Source organism: Dryobates pubescens, chromosome 17 (genome assembly GCF_014839835.1).
Source record: "Dryobates pubescens isolate bDryPub1 chromosome 17, bDryPub1.pri, whole genome shotgun sequence".
Classification (NCBI taxonomy): domain Eukaryota; kingdom Metazoa; phylum Chordata; class Aves; order Piciformes; family Picidae; genus Dryobates; species Dryobates pubescens.
In genome coordinates, this window is record NC_071628.1 from 3,429,147 (window position 1) to 3,443,204 (window position 14,058).

The 14,058-nt window shown below is 46.2% G+C and overlaps 1 protein-coding gene across 1 annotated transcript in view; it reads right to left on the reverse strand.

Moving 5' to 3' along the window:
- CHD2 (chromodomain helicase DNA binding protein 2) overlaps positions 1-14,045 on the reverse strand; it is a 57,939-nt gene extending 43,894 nt beyond the window's left edge. The window contains exons 1-2 of the mRNA XM_009899023.2: positions 11,601-14,045; positions 11,126-11,264 (exon numbers count right to left, since the gene is read on the reverse strand). Coding sequence (XP_009897325.2) covers positions 11,126-11,187 — 62 coding nt within the window. The 5' untranslated portion in view covers positions 11,188-11,264; positions 11,601-14,045. The remainder of the gene's footprint in view (positions 1-11,125; positions 11,265-11,600) is intronic.
- Positions 14,046-14,058: the final 13 nt, after the last annotated feature.

The following is a 14,058-nucleotide window of genomic DNA, read 5'->3' on the forward strand; positions in this document are numbered from 1 at the left end:
CTTTCAATTAAACTGCGAGTGGGGGATAAGCTATAAATGATAGTCGCAAAAATCATGATTCAACCAGTTTACTGTCCTCCAAATCCCTCAGAGAAACACCCTGAACATCAAGAAAGCTACAGCTGGACTGTTGGGAACTCCCTCGAAGTGAGAAACTGCTGTAAAAACAGAGATCTGCTAAGACTCAGCCAAGTGTGTTCCTCCGGTTTCTAAGAAATACTTCAGGCTATAATTCTGCTTTAATTAAGAGCCTGCTCCTGACTTGAGGGAAAAGAAAACCAAATCATCCCTTACTAAGAAGGACGTGTTGGTTCCAAGAAATAAGTAGCTGAACAGCAGTGATAAGACCCTTTACAATCAGGCATCAAAGTTTACAAGGCAATTAATTACAGCAAGCCTGAAGCCTCCAGCCTTAGCATTTAATATTTTACACATGACTTCATTTTATAGATCACCTTGGCTAACAGGAAAAGAAAATAAAAGTATTATAAGCTCTGAACAAGTGCAAACAGCAGAGAGGTTTCCAGAAAGTGCCAGACAAGATGAAAAAATAACCCAACACAGGATTCAAGAGCTGAAAAGGGAATTGCTCCAACTGGGACTGTTCTATGCAACACTTTAAAATCTGGCTTTGATGGACAGAACTTGAATTTAACCAAGGAGATGAAGACTAACAACTCACTGCCTTCCCACAAGCCATGCTCCTCCTAGCTTTAAGAACTCCATAGCTACGTTTTGAATCTAATCAAGTTTCACTTTACAAGCTGAGCACCTGTGAAAACACCCTGGGCAGGCTCAAGGACAGACAACCTCTCCCCGTTCTGACCAATCCTCACTTTACAGTCCATGTTTCCAGTACTCACCTCATGCTTATGCCAGCTCTGACGAGGCTGATGAACATCTCCAGGGCCACTGGAACACGTCAGAGTCAAACCGGTCTCTGCCAGCTTAGTGAGCAAGCTGCTCCAGGAACCAGGAACACTGCGTCTGGCAGCACAGCCGGGTTGTAGAGCAGAAAAGCAGCAAGTCCATCCCCAATTCTGGGGCACCAGCAAGCCAGCTGCAAGCCAAGCCACTCAAGTTGGGCCACCTCTGGCTCCTCAACGTCCCTCTCTGGCAGATCCAAGCCAACTGCCAGCTTGCTCAAAACATTCCAGCTCCACGGCAACCTCGGAACCACAGGTCAGCCCACTGGGCCTGCATGGCACAGCAGCAGGCAGCCATGCTGCACTCTGAAGCGAGGAGGATGTCTTCTCCAGATCAGATCTATCTGTTGGATTTAGGTCTACCAGGAAAAGAGCAGCTCTTCAAGCCAGGGCTGCCAGCCACACCCATCCACCAGTGGCACTGGCCTTTGCTTTCCTCCAAAGCACAGGCCAGCAAAGCCAATGCAGGCAACCAATTCACAGCTCTTTTAACTGAGGTGGTCCTCCTAAAGTCACCTACACACAAACTGTCGTGCACACAAAGGGACAGGGACAAACCACAGAAGATGCTAACACAACTGCTCAGCAGTTGTTCATCAGTATTTCCTTTGAATATTTGATCTGTAAATGTGACTATTTATTACTGCATAATATATTATTATATATAGATGTGTATGAAAAGCCTACACCTATTGCAAATAAAAACCAGCACCACCAGTCCACCTTGATGCATACACAGGCTCACAGGAGCTGTAAAAAAAGCACCAAATCACATTTTATCTCTAGACTAAACAAGCCAGGGAGAGAAACAAAAGAATGATTGTGGCTGCAGATCATCTGATCAAGAGGGGACAATACTTGATAAAGGGGGATAATAGGTGGACAACAGAGAACTGAGAAGTTCCTGGGATCTATCCTTTGCCTTGGGGAAGAACAAAAAAGGGCAAATGCTATAGTAAGCTTAGTCATAAAGACACAAGAGTACAGGGAGCTTGCAGGATAGCTGAGTGGATGACACTCAGACTGTGATACTGCAGACAAATTCAATTCCTGGCTTCTTGAGTTCCCTTCATTTTATTCTGAAGTCTGTTAAGGAGAGTGATTGGTGCTTGCCTGTCTCCCAAGGCAGAGATGTGCTGAGTGAGAAGCACTGAGAAGGGTCAATCGGTGAAAGAGCTTTTCCCAACTTATTTCCTGCAGGCAAAAGTGGAAGGGGGTGGGGGGGAAGAAAAATATTCCTGCTACTCTAATCCTACCCACGCATGGGAGGGATTTCTAACATGATCTGCCTCAAAGCAGGAACTTAAACTACAATGTACTCAACACAGCCAGGCTCTTCATGCTGTTTAGAATTGAGTCTCAAACAACTCTGAATAATCACAATATAATTAGGCCTGCTCTGGGCAGGCTTCCAAGTGGCACAACAAACACTCTCAAGGTTACAGGGTTGCCCCTGCCAGATAACTAACATGTACTTCAAAACGGTATTTCCCCTACCTCATTTTGGGACCTTTCCTCTCAGATAGGGAAGAGAGAATTCCCATGGAGAATATACTCGTTCACTTGTGACTGCAAACCTTGCTGGTGGAGGTTGGTCGTTAATTACATTGGCACAGCACTAGGCACAACAGGACCGTGGTGCTTCTGCAACAACTGGGGGATTACACACTCGGCAGGGACCCTGCCTAAATAACCATCAGATCTTGAGCCTGGCTCAAAGGGACGGGGAAGAGGCAGAGGGAAATCACACACAGTGTGGCCACCGCTCCTTGCCCCATCACAGGGCTCCCAAATGCCAAAGGCAGAGCAGCTCCCAGCACACAGCGAGCTCACTCTGTCCCTCTCTCGGGTGCTGCAGCTCCCTGCAGAGCACAGTTGGGCTATCTTGAACGGCAAGCATTTTCCAAAAGTGGTGGTTTGTGGTTTTTTATCCCCCTCCACTACAAAGACTCTGCATTCCGCTTGCATAAGCAAGTAAAGGCAGCAGTTCATTCAGGATTGGGAGTGCTGGCTCCCTGCTCTCTGATCTTTGAGCCAAAGGCTGAAAACGCTTCGGATGTTTAGTGGGAAAAGGAGAAAAAAAAGTCCTAAACACCCAACACAACAGCACAGGGACAAAAGGAGTCAAAATCCGTCTGCTTGATTAAGGAGGCCATTGAGAATGTCCAAAGGCAGCATCCTTCCCCTCCCCTGCACAGAAAGGGAAGGACAATTGCTGTTGTCAGGGATTTGAAAAGGGATCATCTCCCCCTCCCCTGGAAGGCGGGGAGCGCTCGGTGCTCCACCATCCATCACCGCGGGAGGACCTGGGCTGGCTCCTAGCAGCCAAGAGATGAGCCCGGGGGCACACACCTTCCCACAAGGGTTAACTCCGTGTGCCCTCCGCCATGCCACTCACAGCCTCTTGTCAGCTGTCACAGCAGGGGACAGCTTGACTAAAGCTCAAAGGCAGCACAAAGGGAACTGCACCATCCGAGTTGTTGTCAAGAAGATGCAGATGTAGGAGGGGGATGACTGGCAGCACACACACGATTTTGGTTAAAATTAGGACAGAAATGGTGGTGGGGTTTTTTCCCTCCCTTAACAAACGTTTGCAAACTTCTTTAAAGACCTAATAGATTAAACAAACGCAGTAATATGGAAATGCAGGACCCAAAATCGTTAACAAGCATACAAAGGTGCACAAACTCCGTTGTGGCTCCAGATGACCTGCACCTCAGAAGAAGGGAGCCTGGCCTGGCCCCAGAGTTCTATTCCAAGTGCCTGTCACAAGCTGGTTTTAACAGATTTAAGGCTCATCATTAAGCCTCAGTTTTACAGACAACACATGGCATTCAAAGCTCTCAGCTGGTGACAACTCTGTAGTTACAGCAGAGGTTCCTCCCCCTGAAAGAGATGCAATCAGCTCCTGTAATTAATAGATTTAGCAACTCCAGTCATATCTACCTCGCAATAAAAACCTGCGAGAACAGTTGCAACAGGACTTCTTCCTGGGGAGCCAGGAGCTCTGCAGTCAGTGCATTCTTGACATTGCAACCCATTTGTTCATAGCCGGGGTCAAGGTTCCTGAGCAATGAGGTGTTCAGCATCCCATCCCCGCCTGGGAAGCACCCGGTGCTTGGCAAGCATGCTCCACAGGCACAAGTACCTGCAGCACTGTGTCCAGTTCTGGAGCCCCTCTTACAGGAAGGATCTGGAGGTGCTGGAAGGTGTCCAGAGAAGGGCCATGAGGATGAGCAGAGGGCTGGAGCACCTGTCTTCTGAGGACAGACTGAGGGAGTTGGGGCTTTTTAGTCTGGAGAAGAGAAGGCTCTAAGGAGACCTAATTGTGTCCTTCCAGTATCTGAAGGGGGCTACAAGAAAGCTGGGGAGGGACTTTTTGGGGCATAAGGTAATGACAGGACTAGGGGGAATGGAAAGAAATAGAAATGGGTAGATTCAGATTGGATGTTAGGAAGAAGCCCCATGAGGGTGGTGAGACACTGGCACAGGTTGCCCAGGGGGGTGGTGGAAGCCTCATCCCTGGAGTTTTTGAAGGCCAGGCTGGATGTGGCTCTGGGCAACCTGATCTAGTGTGAGGTGTCCCTGCCTGTGGCAGGGGGGTTGGAACTAGATGATCCTTGAGGTCCCTTCCAACCCTGACCATTCTAAGTATGCTCCACAGAAGCCCTGCCCAAGATGAAACACTCTGCAAGCCCCACCAGCACAGGATCAGAAGGGAAGCAGAGATCATTGTTTCAAACTTTTTATTTTTTTAACCTTAAGACACTCAAGGCCAGGAAAACATAACTGCAGCCTGGGCTGTCTCAGCCCACAGGTAAACAAACATAAAGCAAGCTGTATGTTGAAAAGGAGAATTTAGCAGCAGTGCTGCACAAGCAGTGATGCAGGAAGAGCTACTGTACGTTGGGAAAGACTCCCATCAACATTTTGCTTCTTTTCAGATCCAAAACACACTCCCTGCTCCAAGAAAAAGAGGCATTAATGTTGTGACAGACTTCCAAAAGCCTCAGTGCAAGTCACTAGATGTGGATTTTTCATTTAAGTCTGTTTTTCCTTTCATTTCAAGGATCTAAAGGCAGAGTTTACAAGCACATCACCACCTGTTGAAAGAGCATCCTCAAATGGCATTTCAGCACATGTTGTTCCTTAGAAGCATCTAAGATCCCATGGAAGTAGAAGAGCTGAGGCTTTGCTGGAAGCCTGCTTATATCTAATTATGGTAATCCAGGCCATCCCCTCCTGCATTGATGTTCTTGCTTGCATTTATCAAAGGAAGAAGAATGCAGAGCAGACTCTTCCTCCATCCATTATCACTGCCTTCCTGAGCAGGATTTCAGCTAGGGACAATGAGAGATTTAGAAGCAATTCTCTGTCTTCAGAACTTGACAGCCTAATATGATTCATGTTGTCTGTGACAGGAAACAAGACACAGTGGATGCACACACACACACACACCCCTCCAGGTTGTATGTTAGGAGAAGATGCATTTCAGCATAAGCTGCCAAACCCACCCAAAGCAGGCTGACTTTAGCTGTCTCCTGCTCAAGAGCCAGCAAGGCCATGGCATCAGAAGCTTCATTCCAGGCCATACACTCCTGCTCACAGTGCCAAGTACTTTACCACTAGTGAGACTAGCAGCTAGTCTCACTGCATCTGCCACTGGTACCCTCATTCTGCTCCTTAACACTAGTGGTGATAAGCCTGAAGAAACAGACAGGTCAGTATAAAAATTCCTCAGAGACAGGCTTAGCAACTCAGTAGCCTGCTAATCATATAAACAGCTTTCTGAAAGGAGGGGTGAAACATGGAAACAAAGGTGGAATCTGGTTTCTCACCAGACCAAATTGGTGAGATTTAAATTAAGCCTTCCAGACCATACCTCCGAGGAAACCGAGAGTGGAAAAGTTTGTTTTAATGCAAATGCAAGCATGGCTATTGCAGCCCAACTGCTGCTCCCAAGACACACACGTGAGATCTCCCACTCTGAGACGTGCCACCTCCTGCAAGCGGTCAGATGCGACCCTGTGGCACCCTAAGACGTTTTTTTTTCTCCTCAAGCCGTGGGAGAGTTTGGCTTCAGCTCACATAGGAAGTGGGGAAAGGTGCAGATAAGGGCAACTGCTGCCCTCAAAGTAGAGCAGGTGAAACATCAATCCAACAGCAAGCGGAAGAGGCTCTAATCTACCATCTCACCCACATCAACCCCTCTTGGCTGAGGGCACGGAGAGAGGCAGGCAGCAGCGCCGTGGGAGCGGCGGGCACACGAGCGCAGCACGGCCTGCACAGAAGCATTTTGGCAGGGTGACAGAGTCACCCAGGTGAACTTTTGTCTCTATCTGTTTCCATTTTCATTCAGCCAAATAGCCACGCGTTCAGACAACAGGGAGAATGTTGTTAAGTAGCTGAAGATGCTTAACTAAAACAAACAATGCAGAAAAGATGAAATTATTGCTAAATGTAGCTGGAGCCTTGTATCAATTCCGGGCAGCAAACACGAAACAGGAAAGAGAAGCTGAAAGTTTCAGAATTGTGTCTTTGTAATTAGATGAGACATTTCCTTGGAGAGTGTAATGCGAAACAGAAGTAACAAAGCAAAGCAAGAACAATCTCCTTTGTGCTGCACGCAGATTACATCACGAGCCAAATGAATTCCTTGCACATGATTCCTTTTGTGTCCTCCACTGATCAAGCATTAAAAAAAAAGGAAAGAAAAAAAGGAGAAAACAAAAAAAAAAAAAGCCTCTGGACGGTTTCATAAAGGGTTAAAAGGTCAAAAGAGGAAAAAGAATCCAGCAGTACAAGTGAGATTGAGAGACTCCATACATACAGGATGGCCACAGGAGCTAAAAAGTAACCCTGGTTAAAGAATCCAGTAGCACAAATTAAATTGAGAGACTCCATACATACAGGATGGCCACAGGAGCTAAAAAGTAACCCTGGTTAAAGAATCCAGTAGCACAAATTAAATTGAGAGACTCCATACATACAGGATGGCCACAACAGATAAAAAGAATATAACCTGCCCAGCCTGGATGAAAAGTTGAAGCCCATAGATAGAAGCTTTTTAATAAAGGTGTTTGGTGTTTCCACTCAGCTCAAAGAAAAACCAGTTGCAAAGTGCATTGTGAAAGCAAGAATGAGTTTCAGTGATTTGAGGATGCTGAACACCGTAATGATATTAAAAATAATAATTTAAAGAAGGCAGATATTCCAGGAATACTATAAAATTGTGGAATTCCTTCTTAAGTAAGAAACAAGAAAAGAAAAAGGAAAAAAAAAGGGGGGGGGGGGGAGGGAAGGGGAAAAAAAACCGGAAAAATAAAAAAGGGGAGAGGGGAAAGAAAGAAAAACAGGGGGGAAGGGAAAGAAATTTGAAAAGGGAAAAAGGAAAAGAAAACAAAAAGAGGGGGAAAAATGGGGGGATGGGGAGACAAACCAAAAGGAAAAAATATGAAAGAGAAAAAGCTGCACCAAAAATAACCCCGCTCCTTTTCATGTCGCTGGCTTCTCAGAATAGCCGGCGCTGTTCAAAACGTCTAGAACATGTTAAACAGAGCCCGCGCCCCTCAGGTGGGGAAGCGAGGCCGGGCGGGCGCAGGGCCCCGCTGGCAGCGCAGCCCGGCAGAGCCGCGGGCCGGCGGGCGTGGGAGAGGCCGCGCCGCGCGCGCAGCCATTGCGCGCAGCCATTAGGCGCCGCCATGGCTCTGCCCCCGCAGCAGCCGCCGCCATCCGCCCCGCCGCCTGTTACCAGGCGAGCGCAGCCAATCGCCGTCCCCAGGCAGCACAGGCTGGCCTTTGAACTCCCCAGCAGCAACTTCCTGCTGCTTTTAGAGTACACACAGTGCAATGCAGTATGTCTGTCAGCTATGCGGCACAAAGGAACAGCCATTTTGTGACTCAACTGGACCCGCACCAAAATGCCAGCCGGTGCAGCCTCCTCTTCCCCTGCTGCGGGGAATCGGGGCTTTCTGAGCGCCACCGAAACCAGACAGGGCTGCCGGCCGCTTTTACAGGCGGCCAGGAAGGACAATTTTTGTTTAACGCCTTCGCTTCTCTCCTCCCCACCCCCGCCAGATCCCCTTTCGCATGCAGCTACATCTTCATAAAATGGCTGCCAGGAGAAGCAGGGTGTTCTGCTCGGCGAGGGCTGCAGCACACGCTGCACAGCCCTCTGGCTCCAGCCCCCCCCCAGAGGCAAGCACCCCACCACTGCACACCTCGCACTTCTCACCCTCCGAACAGAAACAGGCTGAGGTGTGACCCACTCAAACCTTTCCCCCCAAAAAATTACAGTATTTTATTGCTAGGCAAGCTGGATAGAGATGCAAGGGTTTCTTCAGCCCTGCAGCTTCTGCAGCAGCAGCAGTTCCCACACTGGGGTATTTAGGAGGTGGGAGAGCAACTGCAACAGATGCTGGCTGGGGGAAACGAAAGGAACAATGTATCCAGGGCAGGGTACTTGTTATCCCCCAAGAACTTGCTCACAGACTGGAGGGGAGGGTCCCCAGCCTGCTCTCACCTCTGAAACTGACATGAGGGTTGCAACACAAATGTATCCATCCTCACAGCGCCTGCCTTTCAATGAGGTAGCACAGAGGATGCTAGCAAACACAGCAGGGTTTTGTTCAATTCCCAGATACACAGGCAGTGCACAGAAACTTTTATCCCAAGTGGAGAAAGTTGCATGAAATGAGCCAGCTTCAAGTCTGGAAAGAATTTACAAAGGACACAGGTGTGGCTGTTCCATCTTGCAAGGCATCAAGTACACACCTCAGGTTACAAACTGGAAAGAATTAACACTCAATTCCCTCCCCAGGAATCATTATCCATTTGGGGACAGTTCTCAGGTATTTCTGTTTATCCAGCACAGGCCTTTGCATTTCCTTAGGCCTGGGAAGGTGAGGAGTCAATTCCAAACATACTTCTCTCCCCAGTCAGGGCCCTAAGGTAGTGTACAGGAATTTCATTTTCTTCTGCTTTAACACCTTCCTCAAGGTGAATGACACTGGTCATATCCACCCATCTCCACCATCCAGGCCTCCCACCAGGGTTTATGCCACAGGACTTCACATATTTCCACGGATGCTGAGCTGGTTTCACAAGTGGGGAGAAAGGTGGTCAGCAGCACGTGAAGTGCAGACACCAGTGCATTTCTGGGCCACAGAAAAGCAAAGTGGTGGCTTGACTTCCTAGAAATCATTTCCCCTACAACTTCGAGTCAACCTCAGGAAGTAAAGCCCATTTTACGACATTCAGCTGACTCACAGCTCAGAAATAAGCTCGACAGGGCTCAGTCACAAATATCCTGTGCTCAATTGTTCCCACACTCTAGGTGAGTGGATGTTACCCACCGCAGTTTTATTTTGAGAAAGAACTGTGGAGGGGGAGAAGGGTAACCTTGCACACAACAGGTGTTCATGGAAATGGCTCAATTATCATAAAGAACTTTTCAATGAAAACACCAAAAGCACACGAGGCACTATGCAAATATGCTTCTAACCCCCACCACCCCACCCCCCCCAAAAAAAAAATCGAAGCTCTTCCTTCTGTGGAGCTACTGCTAGGCGTTTCCAATTTAATCTCTTATTTTGCATATTTCTAACACCAGTGAAATACCTTAATTTAGATTTCCTGGAAAAACCCCAAAAATTCTACCCATTATTGCACTCACTGATAATCTGCACTTAAAACAAACAAAAAGCTCAGGGGGTTAAATAAACTGAATCATAATTCTCCTCAAATCCACTTTTCAAGCAGGATTTTTTGTGCAGTAATGTAAAGGTAACATAGTCTGAAGTGTTTTTGAACTGCATTATTAAAAACCACTCTATGTAGGTGCTGTATGTAATGCTCCACCAATCCCTAAGGCTAATTGAGTTAATCATCATTTCGAATTAAAACTTACCCATATCCATTTTAGGATTCAAAATTTCAATGCAAAAATTTAACACATCCAGACCAGCATCCAAGCTTATGCTGCTCGAAGGTTTGCAGTAAATTTGCTAATAAATCTTATTCCCCACAGTATTTCACGTTTGTGTGCTTAAGGAAGGTTAAATACTGGACATGGAGAATAGTGTTGAAAACACCTTGCAAACACCACATAGAGCACATGGGATACACCAGACAGTTCAGAATTCTTTTTTATTCACGTCGGTTAAAAGTGACTGAAGGCAACACCAAGGTAAAAAAAATAAACAGGCCGCGATTTGATCAAAACGAACAAAATGCCAAATTTGAGAGCAGTTCCACCCTGAGAAACAAAAATGCATACAGGCCAGAAAAAAAAATAAAAATGACCCTTTAAATAGAAAACAGGCAATCCAGTCATCCTAAATCCGCATTCCCAGCAAACAAGCATTCCCAGTGTTTCACACTTTTCCTACAGCAAGGTTAGGTTTGTAAAAAACCTGCAAAGAATCTCGTTACTCGACAAAAGTAAATAAAAACACTCTGAGCGAAAATATACATTCAACAAACAAGCAAAGCGTTGGGAGTCTCCGGCTAATAGTCCCGGTGTTTATTTTACGCTACCAAATGCTATCACCAGCAGGATAAAGTCTGGTTAAATTGTATCAAAATGTTGTAAAATACCTAAACAGTATCAAAGTTCTACAAGCCCGAATAAAACCTGAAGTAAGGGGTAGGAGACAAACGGGCATTTCCCAGTTTCTATTTTAAAATGAGCTTTTTTTCATTCATGTAACTTTTTCTTGTGCCTATTTACTATAATTTACTACTACACCAGGCTTCTGTATGGCCCTCACTTAAAGTTTAGACTTCTGGGATTCTTCAAAGAAAAATTTGCCTTGTATGTAAAATGGTGCAATGCAGCAATGGCTAAACCGACAAGGTCATTTTTCACAGCACAAAAAACCTAAAAACCGAAATTCCAAAGCTGGAAAAGCATCCTGCAGAGGCAAGGGCTGCCCTGAATGAAGGTACAGTACCTTTTGACTATGACATGGGCCCTTAAGTCACAACACAACTTTCAGAAATTGCTACCAAAAAAAAAAAAAAAAAAAATCAGGGTGTGGCATGCTAACAATCTCAAGGTCATTCCTTAAAAAGGAAGCAAAATCACTAAAATGTTTTGTATTAAGCACTGACAGTAGCCCCAGGCTGTCAAAGTAACCAGGGTATTCACAGGTTTTACCCAAAAAAAAAAAAAAAAAAAGTAAGTTGATAGATCATACCTCGATGCATTGCTGTGGACTGAACCCTCCTCTCCTTGGCTTTTGTCCTTATTTCTCATCATCTTTTTATTCTTAAATATTAAGGGGTGGGGGGGTCAGGGCTGTCTGTTTGCTTTGAAGTCCTGTGCCCAGGTATTTACTGTCAAAAGTTGAAAGAAAGGTAAGGTCCCGGTTCGTTTCACTGCCTTTCATAATCAGGAACAAAGTCCTGACGCTGCAATGATATTGTTACAACAATACACAACCCCCCAGCAACACGGCAAAAAGGGCAATTAAAACAAATAAGCGTTTTTAGAGCAAAAATCCCAGAATAAGCACAGCAGAGGAGCATCCTGCAAACTTTCCCAAAGTAAGGCTGGATGCAAATAATCTCTGTATCTTATTGCGTCATCTCAATACAGCTCAAATCGGTCGAAAATCAAAGTAGTCAAAAGGGCAGAAATCTAAAAATCATCATTATTAATTGCTCACCTACCTGATCCGTGCACCGCCGCCAGGACCAAGTCGATATTAGTTTCGGGGAGTGGAAAAACATTAGATCCAAAATATTTTAGAGTTATGACGATAAAATACAAATTTCAGAGAATGGGGGAAAAAATATATATTCGAATCCCCAAAAATATGCTGCCGATGAAGCGAAAGAAGCGATAATTAGTACAAAAACGTCCGGGGGAAAAAGCTCATTAGGAGAGCGCACAAAAATGGAGGTACGCCATGGCTTCTAAGCTGGAAAAACAACGACCTGGGCTCTCTCCACGGCTTCTTCTTTCCAGCAAGGCACGAAAAGGGAGCCCTCAAAAGCTGCTTTTCTGCCCGAAAAAGGTCCGCTCGGCCCCCGGTTAGTGCCTAGGAGAGGCAAGGGGCTGTGGGGGCCCCCTGAGGCTGCCCGAAAGTTAGGGAAAGTTGCGTAAAGTGTTGGGGAAGGCACGGAGCTGAGCGCGCTCTAAGGCACAGCCGCCATCTAGAGCTCCTTCCCAGCTCTGAGCTCTGCCTTTGATTGACACTCTCTACATTTACCCCACAACTCAGGTGATGTACCATAGACCCACCCCTTCATTTCTACCAAAAAAAGAGATAGCCTCCACCTAAAGGGTGCCTGCTACCCCCACAGCCCTGGCTCCCTCCAACTACCCCAGCTGAAGGGGCACCTTAACCCCATGTGGCTCAGGCACCCTTTTGAAACCAGAAAGAAATGGAATTTGTGCCTTTTGTTTTAAAGATTGCTAAATATTTCAGTGCCTGGGCTAAAATTACTTCCTCCCTGGACAGGAAGTGGTGCTGCTACAAGCCATTTTGAAAGCATGGCAGTGGAGCTGACAGCCATGCAGCCAGCAACAACCCACCTTGGGGTTCACCCCACCCAAGGGGTAGCTTTTTTTCAACTCAGGGGCAGTATCCCCAGACAACAGCTCCACCATTTGTCACCCAGCACTTGCACTCAAAGTGTGGGATGAGAGCTCCAGGCAGTCCTAGGAAAGCCCCATGCTGCTGGTCTCCCCCTCCAGCTCGACAGCGCCTCCCTAGTGGTCTTCCCCAACAACAACAGTCCAACAGCTACACAGTTTTCATCAATTATGCGAAGGCACCACTGGGACATCAGCTCAACACCACCAAAAGGTGATCCACTTTAACCCATTGATGGTCATCAACAGATTATAACACAACAAATTAATCTAAAGCCATGTGACAGCCAAGCTGTGTAACTGGAAATCAAGCAACATCTCCAACACAACATCCTAAAATCAGAAGGATGTACCACAGACGAACTGGAGGAGACCCAAGGCATCCCCTAGCCACCTCTGTTCTGACTAACAGTTGTCTTCCCACAAGCAACAGACTCTTTAAAGCACAAGGACATCTTGCATATTGTCAAACATCACAACAAAACAGTCAAATAAAAAGCTGGGGGACTGTTGGGGGGAAGGAGGTATTGGACTATTTGGGCTTGTATGAGGACATCCATGGCACAGCATCCCAACAGCCTGAAAACACTGGCTTCTACCAGTGGAACCAAGACAGTTCTCATCAATTCCTGCACATGCTTGCCATTCGCATGCTCCAACAGCCTATCGCCTTTTCCCATCGCAGGGTTAGAGTAGGCACACTCCACTGCCATAGTCCATTCCAAACAATTTCACCCTATGGTTATTCACAGAAGGCCCCTTACACCTCAACAACAAACCATTCCAAACAATTTTGGCTCACGCCAAGGAAATCCACTCAACTGAATGGGGATCCCTTTAGGCTGGTCCCAGTATCCAACTCCACCATGCAACACATGGCAAAACCAAGCTTGACCAAGCACATATCACCAACATGGCAGGATCAAACAGGTATGAACAGTTCCTCATGGGAAAAACTGGTATCAACAAAGACAGCTGGGCAAACCAAATGGTTAAACACACACAATGGAGGTTTTGTTTGTTTCAGTTTGTGTTTTGCTTGGTTTTAGAAGAGAACACCTAGGTTATCTCAACACCAGGTTTGTCATCTTGGCCCTCCAGCATAAAAACAAAGACAACTATGAAACTGAGGTGAAACATGCAAAGGAAGGTGGCTACAGTTTAACTATTTGATCCAAAATTGTCTTGAACAGAAATAGGTTTTGAACATCAGCACCATTTTAAAATTCATTTGTAAAGGTTAACATGTCATCCATAGCAATAGCAAAAAACAACTTTTCTTCCTCAAATACATGGCCCAGTACCACACAGCTAAGTCTACATTGAACAGCAGTGAAGCAGATTGGACACTCAGAGAACAATTTCAAGACTGTATGAAGTATGTCATCCAGGAAATTTGTTGAGAAGTTCCTGTAGCAATATACAGCCAAAGAACCAGACCTTAAAAAGTCATACAAAACATTCAGGTGCTCCTTTATTGTGGCATCTGCCCAGCCTTCATTTGATACCAACTTCACCTTAAAATAACTG